This window comes from Cyrtonyx montezumae, unplaced genomic scaffold (assembly GCF_038088225.1).
Source record: "Cyrtonyx montezumae isolate F1298 unplaced genomic scaffold, pur_monq_1.0 scaffold_15, whole genome shotgun sequence".
NCBI lineage: Eukaryota > Metazoa > Chordata > Aves > Galliformes > Odontophoridae > Cyrtonyx > Cyrtonyx montezumae.
Window position 1 is genome coordinate 4,894,206 of NW_027071881.1, and position 15,551 is coordinate 4,909,756.

The window sequence follows — 15,551 nt, forward strand, 5'->3', positions numbered from 1 at the left end:
AAAGCCCACTGCAGTGATAAACCTTTAAGAGCCGATGGGCAGAAGAGAAAGCTGACCAGGAAGAAGGAGTAGATCTCTCAAGCGGACAAAGCTGGTGTCCTCTTTATGCAAGCTTTTGGTGGTTTAGCTGAAATGAGGGACACCTGTGCACTGACACTGTACTCAGCCAGGCATGATGAGGTTTTTATTTAATCCTGCTGCTGTTCAGTGCTCATGGGAACATGCTTTAGCAAAAGCTAAATGAGCTCAGCTGAAATTAGACCACTTATGTGACATTTTGCACTTGTTTATCAGTTTAGTGAAAAGTATCAACACCACAGCATAAGACTCTCTCTCTGCAGCCTTTCTGAGCTCCTGTCAGGCATACTAGATTTATTTACAGGCAAATTAGCAGGAACACCATTAAAAATAAATAAATAAATATATTACAAGCATTTTGGTGGATGCTGAGCTGGCAGAGTATGTTTCAAACTGCTGTTCTGGGTTACTGCGAAGACTCTCGGGATTGTATTTGTATAGCAGCTAGGTCACAGAGAGCAAGCTCCAAAGGAAGCCACCAACTACAGAGACCTTCAGAACTGGATGGAGCAACTCCATGTTTGTGCAAGTTGTTCTTCAGTGCTGACTCCACAACCAGACTCTGTAACTCTCTGTGCTGTATTCAGCCGAAATGGGGGAACATAAAACATTTAATACAGAATTCCTCAGTATTCAGTCTCTTTTCCATCCCCTTTCAAAATGTCAGGCCACAGGAATTAAAGGAGGACCTTGTGAATAAGTGGCCATTGTTCTACTGAAACCAGCACAGTAACACGCTCCATCAGTGATGATTTTGCTCCTCTTGTCTGTCTGCAGGCTGAGGTCTGACAGAAGCACACACCCTCTTGTGAATCACCCAGAGCTCATAACCTGCTGCTCTGCTGGTGCTTTTCCCACAGGCATGGTGGATCTATGTCACTCTATCACCAACACAGGAGCGAAGAAGCTTTGTATAGTGTGAGAATGAGATGGAGAAGCCCAGTATTGGTTCTGGAGTCAGAGAAGCACAGAAAAGCTGAAGTTCCAGGTACTTGCCTCAACCTTGATGGCACAGCGTCCAATAGCTCGAACAGCCTTCCGAACAAAGTCAACATCCACCTCAGTAGCATATTCCTTCAGCTCTGCCAGGACCTGCAAAGAAAGCATGCCAACGTCAACACCTGTCTGGCAAGGGATGCCACCCAAACACAAGCAGGATGTATTCTTCCACAACAAACCACACACATCCAAAGCAAACGCTGTCAAACCCTGCCATCAACCTCTACATCTGAATCCAATGCTGTAGGGAGGATATATGGCTTGGATTAGGCCGTTAGTCCTTACTGGGTCAAAGAAGAGGAAGAGATTCAAAGACATCCTGGAACAGACTTGTACAGGGACCAGTAACAACAAAGACTTGTCCCTTCTTAAAGATTTATGCCCTTACTTCAGTAATTTTGCTAATGGAAACTGAACAAGGGCTTAAACCAAGACTTAACTGGATCATACAGTAAAAAGCTACTTTACCTTAAAGCAAGAAATCATTAACAAAAATACCCCATGCAACCTATGTGCTCTCAAAATCTCATGTTACTCATGACATCATAGTGACATCAACAACAGATTGCAAAGGAGAAGTGAGACAGCACAAAGTGAGATGGTTGCCTCAAAAAAATCTGTAGTCCACGCCAATTGCTCAAAACAATGACGAGATAAAGAAGCCTGGAAGGGCCAGACTACAGACAAATCCGTAAGAAGAAGACATCTGTGTTTTGAAGTTTTATTATTTCCTTGGATGATCTACATTACACAGCACTTAACACTCAGGTTTAGTGGTCTGAGCTTTCCAAATATTGCCTGAGTGTGAGAACTTCAGATATGAGCAGTCTGTTGCCTCATACAGCAGGCATGGGGACTGGGTGCCTCAACAAGCTGCACGGGGAAGGGAGCAGAAGGTTGCTCTCAGTGGGTCTCATTTCAGTATGTATTTCTGACAAAGCTTGAGCTGTTTTTAGGAATGCCTCTTCAGAACCAGGAAGGGATTTATTTACTACTCTGCAGATCCCAGATCAAGACACTGTTCTCCAGACACCACTGGCCTTCATCCAGACAACCTACACTATCTTAACACCAGGCATTAAAGTTGCTGTGGAGCCTCAATTCTCATGGAAAATGTTTTTAAAAATGTTTTCCACATGTCCAGCACAAGAGGGGCATGGAATTACCTTGCTCTGTTCAAACAAACACCAACCAAAGAAAAAGCAAACAGACAAGGAAAACACACAGTGGAGACAGCTGCTTAAAAATGTCACATTAAATGAAGCTGCTCTTTGACAATTAGGATAGGACAATAATAGCATTAACCAGAGGCATTAATCACTCTGCATTAGCATTATGCCTTGTGACCAGAGTGGGACTCAAGAACACTTTATTTAAAGGCTTTGGATTAAACTACATTAAATTCAAAGAGAATCTAAACTAGAAAGTGGTCTCAATTCAACTTAGCCTCAGCTTTGTGAAGTTTCCATTCTGGAAATAAGTTAAACAAGATAAAGGTTATTTAAGCTCTGAAGAGTGCAAGGGTGTAACTGTTCAACTAATACACTTGAAATTCACACTTCAGTAATGTTTGACCTTTCTGAATGCCTCCATTAAAGGCACACTTCTTTTACTTGAAACAAGCCTCATTCTAATCTCAGCTCTAGCAGTGACTCATGTGTCAGGAGCTCCTTGCCTGGCATTGTAATCTGTAAAATGATCTACCAAGCTGTCACAACACCTGGTACCTCCATTGAAATTATGGGGAAAACTCCAGCTCCTCCCTGCAAAGAGTACAGGCACAGTGATGCCAAACAGCAGGACAGTACAGGCCACAGTCACACATTCTCTCTCAGGAACCAGAGGGTTTCTCCCATGCCCAGAACACATGCAGGATCCATTAGAACTTGCTGAGCTGAGCTGACCTGGGCAATGTTTGCCTGAGAAGCCAGGCGGATCATGATGTCCAGTTTCTCCAGTTTGACGTAGATAGGGTCATTGTACTTCACAAAGAACACCTTGATTTCCTGCTTCAGGATTTCAGGCCTGAAGGGAACATAACACTGTTTTACCCAAGAGTGATAAAAATAAATATTTTAACTAGTTTACCTAACTACATGCACATCTCACCTCCTCCATTTGAACTGCTGAGCCAAGCACTGTGCAGCCTGTAATATCAGTGTTATTTGTGAAAGAGTAAGATCTTTATGTAGACCCCACTGACAAATTTATTTCCTGCTTTCACTTGCAAATACCTGTGCCACTGCACAGTAACACTGCACATGATCTGTGTGTTGACCCACCCTTCCAGTAAGGTTAGGCAGTATTTAAGCAAGTGAGAGTAAACTGGAGAAAAAGCAACATGCTGTATATCAGTATGCTACCAGCCTGGTTCTTCTACATTGAAGAGTGAATAGATAAGGCACACTGAGTTTCTACAGGTCACTATGACCTGTGCAGGTACACTCTCCTCCCTGCGTGCAATCTGACTTACAGTCTGGCAGGAGGGCACTTCTCACTGCACTTAAAATGCAGCAAAGAGAAAAAGGCAGGTAAAAAAAAATACTGTGCCACACTGGCATCACGAGCGCTCTGTAACGACGCAACTTATGTAAGCTATCAGAGTCACAAGACTGTTTAATCCATCCCTTGAGGGGGCTGAACCTGAATTAAAGGCAATTCTGCATGTATGAAAATAGCAGAAGGTAACCAAATGCCCTCCCACATCCAGGAATGATGATTTTACCTTTTCTGCACAATCAAATTGATGTTCCTCAGGGCAACATACTGGACTTCAGGCTCTCCAGACAGCAGGGTAACCAGTGGAGGGGCAAGCTTCTTCAGCAGCATGTTGTAATAGTCTGAGTCCTTGGGGAGAAGCTCCAGGAACTTCATCAGAACTTTCACTGCTGACAGCACCACTGCTGAGTTGGCATGGGACAGCCGTGGAGTCACCCGCTCACAAATACTGGGGAAAGAGGAGGGGTTCACACTGCATCCAGAAATCTCAAAATATTTCAGATCTTACCTGGATTTATACACACAGCTAAAGCCAACTCCCTCAAATGCTTCTACTTGGCTTTGTTTACAAAGAACAGGCAGCCTTGCTTTCCTGAACACAGCAGGAAGTGAAGAATGACTTCTTTCACAGCTTCAAGTTTCTCTCCTGCTACACTTAGCTCAAATTTTCCCAGCCTTCAGCAATGGATGTTCAGTTATTGTCTTTTTCTACCTTGGCCTTGTGGTATCTCTCCAATTTCTGTAATCTTATCAATCACTTACAAAACAGCTTTAACAAAACCACTAACAGAAAAACACCTTACTCCCCATATAATCAAAGGTGATACACGCTTCAGGCTTGCTTTAGGGGAGGTTTTTGCCATTACAACCATTTGGTTCTAAAAGAACTGTTTCAGTAACTCTGAAGAAACAGAAAAGCAACTTAAATATCCTCCCAAGTCTCAGCTTCATCACTTGCCTCAGTGGATCCTGTAATCAACAGCATTCTAAACAACCCATCCCAGGCAGAAAGGAAGTTTGGGTTCATATGGTCTTTCTAACAGCATCTGTTAAGTTTCTTCCCACCCCCTCCTGCACATTGCTAACCCAGAACAATCTTATTCCCATCTGCGCCTCCCTAAAGTTTCTCCTTCTGAAAGATTTGCTTTCAGCCACCCTGGAAGGGAGGCAGCAGGAATAAGGGAAGAGCACAGGAGGCTGAAATAAGAGCCAGAGCAGTTCTCAGATGCCACTGCCCACGGTCACCTGCCAGGCCAAAGCTGCTTCATCTCAGCTTCCCCATGTGCAGGGAGATTGACACCAGCCCTGCTGTAAATAGAACACTATAAAGGCAGGTGCTTCCATTCTTCAGTCTGAAATAAACCATCTCTAAGAGTCAAACTCCACAGAAAGGAGTCAGAGTCATTACTGCTCAACCAGTTCTGTACAGTGCTTCAATAAGATTAAGGATAAGGAACTTAGGCATGTTCACAGCTGCTCAAACCAGTGGTGCCTCTCAGACAAAGCTAGGAAAATGCTGGCCTGACACTCTGGAGATCTCTGCAGGTTGCTAGCACTCATTAGTATCTGCTTTCTGGCACAAAATCTTAGAGCTCAAGGAGAAGGGAGGTGGAAAAAAGGCAGCAAGACTGCTGGCAGAAAATGTTTTTTATTGGATTGTCTCTTGTGCTTCAAAAAAAAAAGAAAAAGAAATACAGCAAATGAGAGCAGGTCTGACTAAATTTTGTTTATGGGCTTGTGCCCTTTCCTTCCTCTCCATGCAACTTTTAACACGGAATACAATAAGACTGAGAATTCCCCCTTCAAATTGTCCTTCCTGGTTCCTTGCTGTCTTGGGTACAAAATCTGACTTTATGATTTCAGACACAGATCAGGAAGAGGCTTGAAGTGCAGTACACAAAACTAAGGTCTCCGCATTTAGTTTAGTCATTAAGAGTTGGAAAAAGAAACAAAAATGAGAATTTGGAGTGATAAGAAACATTTCTTAATTTTCAGGCCAACTTTTAGCTGGAAAAAATAATACGGAAGCCCTCAAAACATAAAAAAAAAAGCAGCAAGACACAGAAATTGGTTCTGCAATGGCAAGTGGCTGGCCACCAGCGACAGCCTGAATTCCTCCCTTTTAAACTTCTACTTCAAGGTTTGTTTGTACTGTTTGAAATCTAGAACACAGAGTCTTTTCTCACAGAGGTGACAACACCAGAAATCTGCAAGTACTCCACCAAATCACCCCAAGGAGCCCATGTAAGAGCAGGATCAAACATACCTTTGAGCTTCACGATCATCTTTGGGGTTGTAGTTGGACAAGCAGTCCAGGATGAAGATCTGCCCCCACTCTGTGCACTCATTTAAAGCTGTCAGCAGCTTGTTAATGTTCTGTGGGTTCAGGTCCAGCAAGTTGCTGTTGGGATGTGATTCACTGATTTCTGACAAAGCAGCAACAGCGTTTGCTACCACCTGGGAGAAGAAGAGACAATGAGATGCATTCTTGGCTACTATGCCTTCAGTGGCTTGACAGGGATTAATTTGGCTTTAGCATGGGTTACACATGGGAAACCTGGAGATCCTAGCATGTGTTAGCAGCAGCCATCACATCGGTCATCGCAGCCTCCAGGGACCAAGTACAACCTTACAAACAACTCTGAGAACCCGAAGTTTGACTTTAACATTACTCTTGGCTGAAATTTTGAGTCACTTGGGAAAGAAGTGAAAGAACAGCAACACAGCTGGAGAAAGATACAAATAGAGGCTATCTGAGAAGTCAACACAGGCATAAAGAACATTTTGCTACAGGAATTACAATCTGAAATTGTTTTTGTCTATGACAGACAAAATTTAAAGTTGTCTCTGGATAAAACAGAGACCTGGGACCAGGATTTCAGCAGAGACATTATTCTAGAGGGAGTCAGAGGTTGCACTGGAGAGCTCACATGGATCAGTGAGAGCAACTCACCTTCCCAGTCTCAAGGCTTTCTCCCATAAGCACCATCTTCCCCTGCTTCCATCAGGTGCTCAACTGGAGTTGGATTTGATAATCCTAGTGGGTCCCTTCCCACTCAGGATATTCTCACTATGTGACACAATCAAAGTTTCAAAGCCTCTCATTACTGCACTCATGCAGCAATGGATGCTTCTTGCCTAGTTTCCCCTTGGCAGCTCCCTGACATGTGGTCTAACCCAATCCAAGAAATTGGAAGATTTTTCTATTTCCTTCAAAACCTAATATTAAAATCAGAACAGAAATTCAAACCCAAGTTTGACACACAAAATTGGTATGCCCTGTGAAGAGGCATCTTCAGGATGTTCTATAGTGCATACAATGTCACCCCAACCCAATGCAAACCCACTCAAACACGGCCTTATAACACTGCTTCCTGTGGGATTAAAGTCAAAGAAACATCTTACTAAAATCCTTGCATTTCCTCAGATGATTAAAAAGGGTTCTGATGCAGTACGCTGAAAACAAGAACAGCGCAGCCACAAAATCCTCTGCATTGCTCCCATCACTGCTTGTCATTAAAGCAATGTATTCCAAAGTCATTGCACGAGCACAGCAATGCTGACTACTTTGCATTTCACACCTAGAGGTCAGAGATAGGATTCTGATCCAAGGTTTGATGAATTTCATTAGCTGAGTGAGTCTTCTGTCACCAAAACCATTAGCAATAAGAACTGTCATCTTCCTATACTGTTTTAATGAGTTACTTATTAAGATGTGCTGCTTATTCTTCACATTATTTCATTTGCCTAATTCCTGAATGGTTAATGTGACACAGCATAAAACTGAAGTAGAAGACCATTTTAATTTCATTATACTTTGGAAATTTTCAAGTGAAGACGAAATCATAAAAAGCAACTTAGAAAGTTCAAAACCATTACGAGAAAACATAAAATGAAACGAGGAGGAAAAAAAATGAATAAAAAAATAAGTGAAAGAACCAAAGCACTGCAGAAAGTTACCTGTCAGCTGTGCTGTGGAAGAGGGCTGTGCTTTGGCAAATGAACTCAAGCTGCCAGGCACTGACTTCTTGCAGTAATTAGTCTGTGTGGATATCCTAAGCCCTGGGGCAAGTACAAGTGAAAGCAGCTGTGCTGAAGCTTCCTCCCTTTCAAAGTAAGCCATGTCTATCACACCCTGAGTTTGCCAGAGGCAGAAGATGCCCAGAAATGAAGTGACTCCAACCCAGAGAGCACTGTGTGTGAGGGTTTGCTTGCTTCTAGGATCTTTTGGGGGCAGTTTTGAACAACCAGCATGGAAGCACTGTATCCACATCAAAGCTGAGGATGGGACACTAAATGGCAATCCACCAGATGAAGTGTGTCAGGTTTCCACTTGAAGCACCCATACATTTGAGCACTAGATGGTACAATGCTCAAGAAACCCACTGCCCATACTCCTATTTGCATCACAAAAAGGAATGGAAGGGACTGTGAAACACAGGCAGCAGCTCAGCTCTGCCAGACTGGCTGGGATACAGCCTCTAGTGCACAACTATATCCAGCCTTCACCTTCTACCTGAGCAGAGCAGTGCTGCTGTCAGCTTGGTGACATGAAGACAAATGAACCTAAAGAGAAGATGGAAGGGGATGGGGAATATTTTCAATAAAATTTAAGCAACACTGATTAAAACAAAAAAAAAGTAATTGCTGGCGATTCACACTGAACATATTGATGTGTTATGGTATGCCAACAAAAATAATTAGCATCTTCAAGGCTTTTTACACAGCCACAGCACAGCTGAAATGAAAACAGATTTCAGAAATGGGTCCAACATAAACACTGGTTCAAGTACACTCGCTCACCTCTCCTCACTGGCACTGCCCTGGCTGCACAATAAGACAAGAGCCCAGAGCAATGCAAGCCAGCACTGCACGGACCCAGCCCAGTGCACTGCTCCCATCTGGCCAACAGCTCTCACCAAGTGAAGGCTCAGGCAACACTTAACACTAAAAATGAAGTGCTGTCCACAACTTGGGGTGCTGGCCATTACTGGGGAGGTAGGGACACCCTACCACCTTCAGCAGCACTTGGCCAAAGGAAATCTACAACTTCAACTTGGTTGATTCCTCTTCCTTTGCACAGCAATATGAGATAATGAAGCCCATCTACTGAACAAGTGCAAGGCACATAGTGACAAAATGAGTTACACAACAGTTTCTTTTCACCTTGAAAATAAGTAGCAATGGATGGTACTGGGAAATATACTGAAACTAAAGGTAAAACTTTACATGTGGTGTAGAACTGTAAGATCAGATCACAGAACCAGAGATGTTACACAGCAAATGTCACAGCTCAGCTGAGCAGAAAAAGCAAGCCATAGGCTTCTTCAGCAAAGCATTACTCTCTGCATCTGAAAACACACAGCCATCCCTGTGCAATGAGAAACCAGCCGAGAGCTGGTGGACTTATTTCACCAACTAAAAGCAAACTAAAAGGACAAGCTAACCTCTAGTGTTGTCTCAGGGTTCTCAAAAGTAAGGACAAAACAGGTTAGCTTGCTAGTCACAGACAGGTGAATCCAAGCAACAAACAGGAATAGATTTTCAAAACTTTAAATGTAATTTAACTTCATCTTTGTATGCAAATGCATCATAACAAATCTGAGACAATGACTAATGGAGTAAGCACTGTAAAGCATTGTTTTCTAAAATAAAAAAAGCCAGAACAAATATGCTGTGTGTTACATAAGACCATATATGTGAGAATGTGCACAGCAAAGCGATCTGTAATAAACCATAGCTCACAGAGCCCAACCAATGAAAATGAGCCTCAAAAATAACCAGAAAGCATAAATGTAGAGCAGATTGAAGATTAAATAGTAATGATCATCATCACCTGAGGTCCATGCCTTGCTAATTTAAAAAATCAATCCACCTGGGGGTAGATGTCAACACCACTCAAATGCAGTCACAGCAACATCCCTTTAGAGCACAGCCCAGCTTTCTGGCTGGAATTTCCTGACAAATCTAGACTTGGAGAAGTGTCATTGCTATCAAGATAACTAAATCTCACAGGCTTTTATTAAAAAATAAACCCTGCGCTTAAAAACTATGCTACAGATTTAACGAGAACTCCACACTCTTGAACCCACCTACAGACAACTCCCACCTCTGCTGCCCCAGAGCCCAGCTCCGACCTGCGGGGTGCTGCAGAGCTAGGAGCTCTGCTTTGCCAGTTATTCCTTCTGGCAGCTCAAACCTTTAGCTCGGACCAAATGGTATAAAATACATCAACAAGGAGGGAAGGGGGTGGGTGAAAACCTGAGTGTCTGCCTGCCAGCCCACACGGAAAAGCTTTGCAGGGGGTGGGGGGGACAGGAGGGAAGCTAGGTGGATCTAGAACGCCAAACAGCCAAAGCAATCAGATTATTGTGCTGGCATCCCAGGCTAATTGGAAATCAAACCAAGTGTGTAATGTAGTTAATGAAATACAACATTCTGCTGCTTAACGGGAACCTCTGGCACACCATCCCAATAAAACAAGGAAGAAACGAAGAACAGGAGGAAAACAAAGGGCTCTGAAAAGATGCAGAGGGAAGGCAGCCTTCCCCACCTGGTTGGAGGCTCCCAGCCTCGAGACAGACAGGCACCATGTGATGTTTTTGAGAAGGCAGAGAGGTGCTGACATTTTCCAGCAGCACACTGAGTGCACACAGCGTGCTCGTGCCATTGAGCACAGCCTCCCAGCGGGGTGCTGGGGGCATCCATGTGGATGTGTACTTCACAGGGCCGCCTGTTTGCACAGCATGACTGAAAGGTCCTCAATGGGTACCAACATAGGCTCTCTCCTCTAAAGCTACACCTCACCTCTGTATATACCAACTATATTTTTCAGCTACAAGCCCTCTTTAAGTTGGCATCCCTAGAAATGGTCCAAGAATATCTAAAATGGCACAAGTACATCAGAGAGCCTACATAAATACTTCACATAATTAACATATGTAACATGTGTATAGCTTTACATCAAAACCCAGAGAGACTACCATCCTCAATCCATACAGAGTCCTGGAAAGCAGCAGCTCACCTGCACAGGGCTCTGGGTAAGGCACTCATCTCCCACTGCTTCCATTCTATAAGGTTGTACTTCAGTACCTGAAGCTCTGGAACCACACTGCTGGATAAGTAATCAGTTCCTGACCAGGGAACTGCAAATTGCCTGGGTGATGTGGGAAAGACCTCCTGCTTGCTTTTTGCAAGTGGGATGAATTTTTTTGGAGGTGGCAATGGCATGGAAGGCAAAGTGTTATGCTCCCCACCATGAGCTTGTCCTCAGTGGTTTTTATGCTTTGCTGCTCCTATGAGGCACTGCAGAAAAAAGAGCACTCTGTAGCAGCCTGGACACTGTTCCTGCTCTCTGGTCCTTGAAGCACTGGGATCTGATAGCTGTTAAGACAGGAAACCACGCTTCCCCAAAAATCAAGCAGCTATCCATACCAGAAACAGTTCTTTCACAGTTTTTTTTTTAAGGCCCTTTTCAATTTCCCTTGCAGAGGTTCTCACTGGCACCATCCAGTGGCACACAGGGCTCTCTCACCCTGGCAGCCTACCTAGAAAAGGGCCCACCAGCCAAACATCGGCAAAAACCTTATTTAGCCCTGACAGTGGGGGGACTGGTGGGTAGCAAAGCATCACAGCTACAGTGTTTCGTGACAAACAGTGCTGGTCATAGCTAGAAGGGTCTGTTCTGATTGAAAATGTCACATCTAGGCATGTCTCAATCTGAGCACTGGGGAATTTTGTTGACATTACAGATCTTGGGATGATCTATTGGACAAGACTAACACTTGGGAAATTAGACACACACTGGCAGCTGTAATTGGAAGGAAACAGGCCTCCAATGGATGAATTTGTCAATTAAGGTTTATAAATGAAGGGTCTTGTGAGGACAGATTCTGGGGAGATGTAGAAATTCATGCATTACTGTACAAATGCACTACATCTCTGCCAGACTGAGAGCGTTCAGAAGGAAGGGAAAAACATGGCTTCCACAGAACCCACCCCAAATCAGCATCCCCAGCTTCCCAAAAGAACAGGTCCTGCACAGGGGCCCACAGTTCACTCAAGATCTCTTCAGGGTGACAACCTGAAAAGCAACCAGCTGCTCAGTGGAGCTGACCCCAGCCCTAAAGCCCAACCTAAAGCTCTGCCATCAGCACATGGTGGCAGCCCTCCCTTCTCCCCTACTTGAAGTCTTTGCAGTCTGACTGCTGCAATACAACCACACAAGCAATGCAAGCTTCTGAATTCCCTGCTCATCTCCCACGTTGCCTCTTTTAAGCATCCCACCACATGTATTAACATACCCCTATTTATATACAGTCTTCTGCAACCACAGCCTTTCTGCAAAGAAAGTCCTCAGGTTCTCAGAAACAAGGAAAGGTAACTGGCAGGAATGTCCCACAAAGAGCCCTAGAAAGAGGGGGATGTTCCACTCTCAGTTGTACAAGAGAACACATCCTCTCACCAAGTCCTGTTGGGACTCAGAAGACCACCAACAGTTCCTCAGAGTTATTATACAAGGAGGGCTAATACTCTTACAAAGGACACAGTAAAAGACAGCCCAGGAGGTAAAACTGCCTCTGAACAGTCCCATATCCCAGGATACGGTCTCAGACAGACACACAACTTGCCAGCAACTAGTAAAAAGAAAATGAGGACCTTCCTTATCCATAATCCCATCCAGGAAACCCAAATACGTACTTGAAGTTCTGGCTGGCAGAGAAGAAACCTGTGGAGCTTGATGTCACAGCAGGAGAGACAAGAAAGCACTGTGATACAGATCAATGTGTTTTCAGTCTAGTCTGCAAGCTATGGAAACTCAATACTGCTAGAGGGGATTCTGACTAAATCAAGATAAACCTCACATCTGCTTGTTGTGTGTGCTCGAGAGATCTCCTTCTAAGCGCAGGTTACTAAAAACAAACACAAAACGTCACAACAAAAGAGTAACTGTTCCATACACATGGTGTCCTCACTAATCATCTCGTGATGTGATCTCAGTTTACTTCATACGGATTCCCAGCAGCACTTCTTCCAATAAACTGGGATGCATAGGTGGCATAACGTGACACAACACTGAACAGCACATAAACAGTCTGTGTATACAGCCCATGAAAACGCAGGAGCAGAACTGCCACACCTGTGAAAGCTGTGATTCAGAGCAGCACAATGACAAAGCAGAATAGGAGGAAGAAATGCCATAAGGAATTAAAAACCCAACAGCAGCAATAAAAGAACTGAAAGAAGGTGACACCGGCCAAACTGGAGTCCTGTGGGTAACACAGATTAACAAGAAAATTATCCTGTGGGTTAAGAGTTATCCTAGAAGGTCAAGGATTGGAAATGTTTGGAAAGAGAAAGGTTGTTCCATTCAAATATTAAAAGACCAGTAATTACGGCTTAAGATGGATTTCCCCTTATGTTTTTCTGCTAATATTTACAGTCCTGAGGAAAAGCAAGAAGTCCAGTGATGAAAGCCAGAAGAGAACTAGTTACAAAACAAGGTGTGCAGCCATAAACAGCTCTGGTTCTGCTTTGAGCTGCTGCCATCTTGTGGCCTTGCTCTCCATCACCAGGGCTGGGAGCGTGCAATGTTCTCCTAACAAGCAATCAGCCATCAGATGCCATTCACCAGTGTCACAGCATCACAGAATGAGGATAAAGGAAAAATGCTTGTCCTCTGGAAGATTTCAGTCATAGGCTGTTAGTAGAAACACAGGAGACTGACTGACCTCTCACCGACTGCAGCCAGCCCCTAGCTTTATATTCATCCAGCGCTGGTTCTGCTGAGCTTCTCACAAGGAAATGCTGAGCAATGGAAAAAACATGCCCTGGGACATGGCTGGGAAGAAGCAAGGGTTCTCTCTACAAAAAGAAACTCCTCAGCAGGACCCCAGGCAACAAAGGACAGCTCAAGTTAATTTAGATCCACCTGCAAAATGAGATGAAGGGCTCCATCCACCATCACACTTTGGCAGTGTAACCACCTGTTAACTGAAGCATGCCCTTGTACGTGCTATTGGCCTGCTGGCCACAGAAAGACATCAGCTGAAATGCACTAAGCCACCAACCCACCTGGTACCTTGCCATATACATCTATAGCCATATAGATGCAATTAGAAGGCTGAATTAACTCACCCAGGAGAAACAGCAAAGCTACCACAGTAAGACCACAGAAACAGCTGGAGAACTACTGCATTCAGGTGCTGGTCCTTTAAACACAACTAAAGTCTCCTCCTCGAAGAATCATGGAATGAAGTCCAGATCTTGCCACCAAAAAGTCCAGATGAGGAGAAATGCACCCTGCCTACACACGCTCAGCACTTCAACAGGATTTCACAGAAATGACCAGAAAACCCCTGTCCCCTTTTTTGTAGGATTCCATGACAATAAGTTACCAGTTCTGAAAATACAAAGAAAAATATTTCTGACAAAGTCACCTCCAACTTCACACCTTCACCATGAGGATGATGTGAGAGAGAAAAGCATGCACCTCGATCTCCACACAATTACAGGGTAATCAGCAAGCCACAGATGGAGTCGTTACTCAGCACAGCACCCAGCTTGAACAGTTAGTGCTTGCTCATGTGCTGGAGGCACCCAATTACAAAGTCATACCAAACCCTTCTCAAAGTCTATTTTTCAACATGAGGATTTTTAAGTCCTGATCAAAATCATCATTTTTCAGAAGAGAGAGCAAGTGTGGATTCCCTGTCTAAAACCCATTCTGCTCCATTAAATGCCTAATGTGCCTATTTCCACAAGTCATCAAAAGAAGAGCATTTATAATAATAAAACCAGGAGTGAGTTTAGATAAGTTGCAGTGAATGAGATGCACCATTTGCAGGGGAATGTGCCATGAGGACAGATGTGTACCACTCTTTTCACTAATCTTTCTTTCTGATATCTGACACTTTTGCTTTTTTAAACTAAATTGGAACTTTCAGGCATTTTAACCAGCATAAGTGCTATATTAAGTCAACACCCATAGGAGTTAAAAAGCTGACAAAAGTCTCTCCCTGTGCACCCTTAAAAGCAAGAATATAATGCCTTGTCATAGGCCTCTCTTTGTCATCACCCATCACCCCTCCAAAATGCATTCTCCTGACATGGATCCTCAGCTTCAGGATGAGCAGGTAAGTGTGACACAATGCAGGTTCTGTGACCCTGTAGGGTTTCAGCCAAGGTAGAGCTGCAAAGGTTTTTCCATCCCAGCCCATCTTCATTACCCATCGGGAGCTCATAAGTTTAATTAATCATGTTTTACTAGAAATCCCTTTGCTACTTTGGTGGTTTATTTAGCAAACGGAAAAGAAACTACTCTTTGGTATTTCTACCCTTCTCTCCATTTATTTCAGTCAATATTAAATTAATGTGCTTTTAAAAATAGGCACCAGTTCTCTCCTAACAGCCTAAGGTTCACTTACTAGAACAGTTAGCTCTATACTAAACCTTATTTATTTCTCCTGAATTACTGCAACTATTCAAGCTCCTCAACTCACATTCGTGTGGCTAGAATCAGCAGAAGAAAATTAGCTAGAAATCAGGCTAGGAGAAGTAGGTTATATCCCTGCTCACAGTACACTCCATTGCTGCCAGCAAAGTAGCAAAGGTCAGGAGCCAGTATTCAAATGGAACTAAAGCAGCCCAATTGAGTACCTCCAGAGGCTGTAAGCCACTGTCAACATCCAATTTATAAAAAACAGGTGTTCTCCTTGTGGCTCAAAACCACCCAGGCAGAGGGAGCACCTCCAAGTAGTCATGAGTATGCATGCAGAAGCCTGGCATAATAAATTCAAGGAGGAATGAAAAGGGAACGGCTTGGAGAAGAGACTGCAGCAATAAGTGCTTCTATCTTCTGGTGGGCACCACTGCTCATTGTTTTACACCTATGAAAGCCAGATACTTTCATGTCTTTTTAGTATCATCACTAAAAAGCCATAAGAAATGTATTCACAGCCCTTACTCTCTGCTAA

The 15,551-nt window shown here is 43.7% G+C and overlaps 1 protein-coding gene across 2 annotated transcripts in view; it reads right to left on the bottom strand.

The window, feature by feature from the left end:
• Window positions 1–15,551, bottom strand: part of AP2B1 (adaptor related protein complex 2 subunit beta 1) — a 62,050-nt gene that overhangs the window by 37,692 nt on the left and 8,807 nt on the right. For both annotated transcript variants that reach the window (XM_065731809.1, XM_065731808.1), the window contains exons 6-9: window positions 5,843–6,033; window positions 3,803–4,024; window positions 2,982–3,102; window positions 1,075–1,170 (exon numbers count right to left, since the gene is read on the bottom strand). In XM_065731809.1, the coding sequence (XP_065587881.1) occupies window positions 1,075–1,170; window positions 2,982–3,102; window positions 3,803–4,024; window positions 5,843–6,033 (630 nt within the window). The remainder of the gene's footprint in view (window positions 1–1,074; window positions 1,171–2,981; window positions 3,103–3,802; window positions 4,025–5,842; window positions 6,034–15,551) is intronic.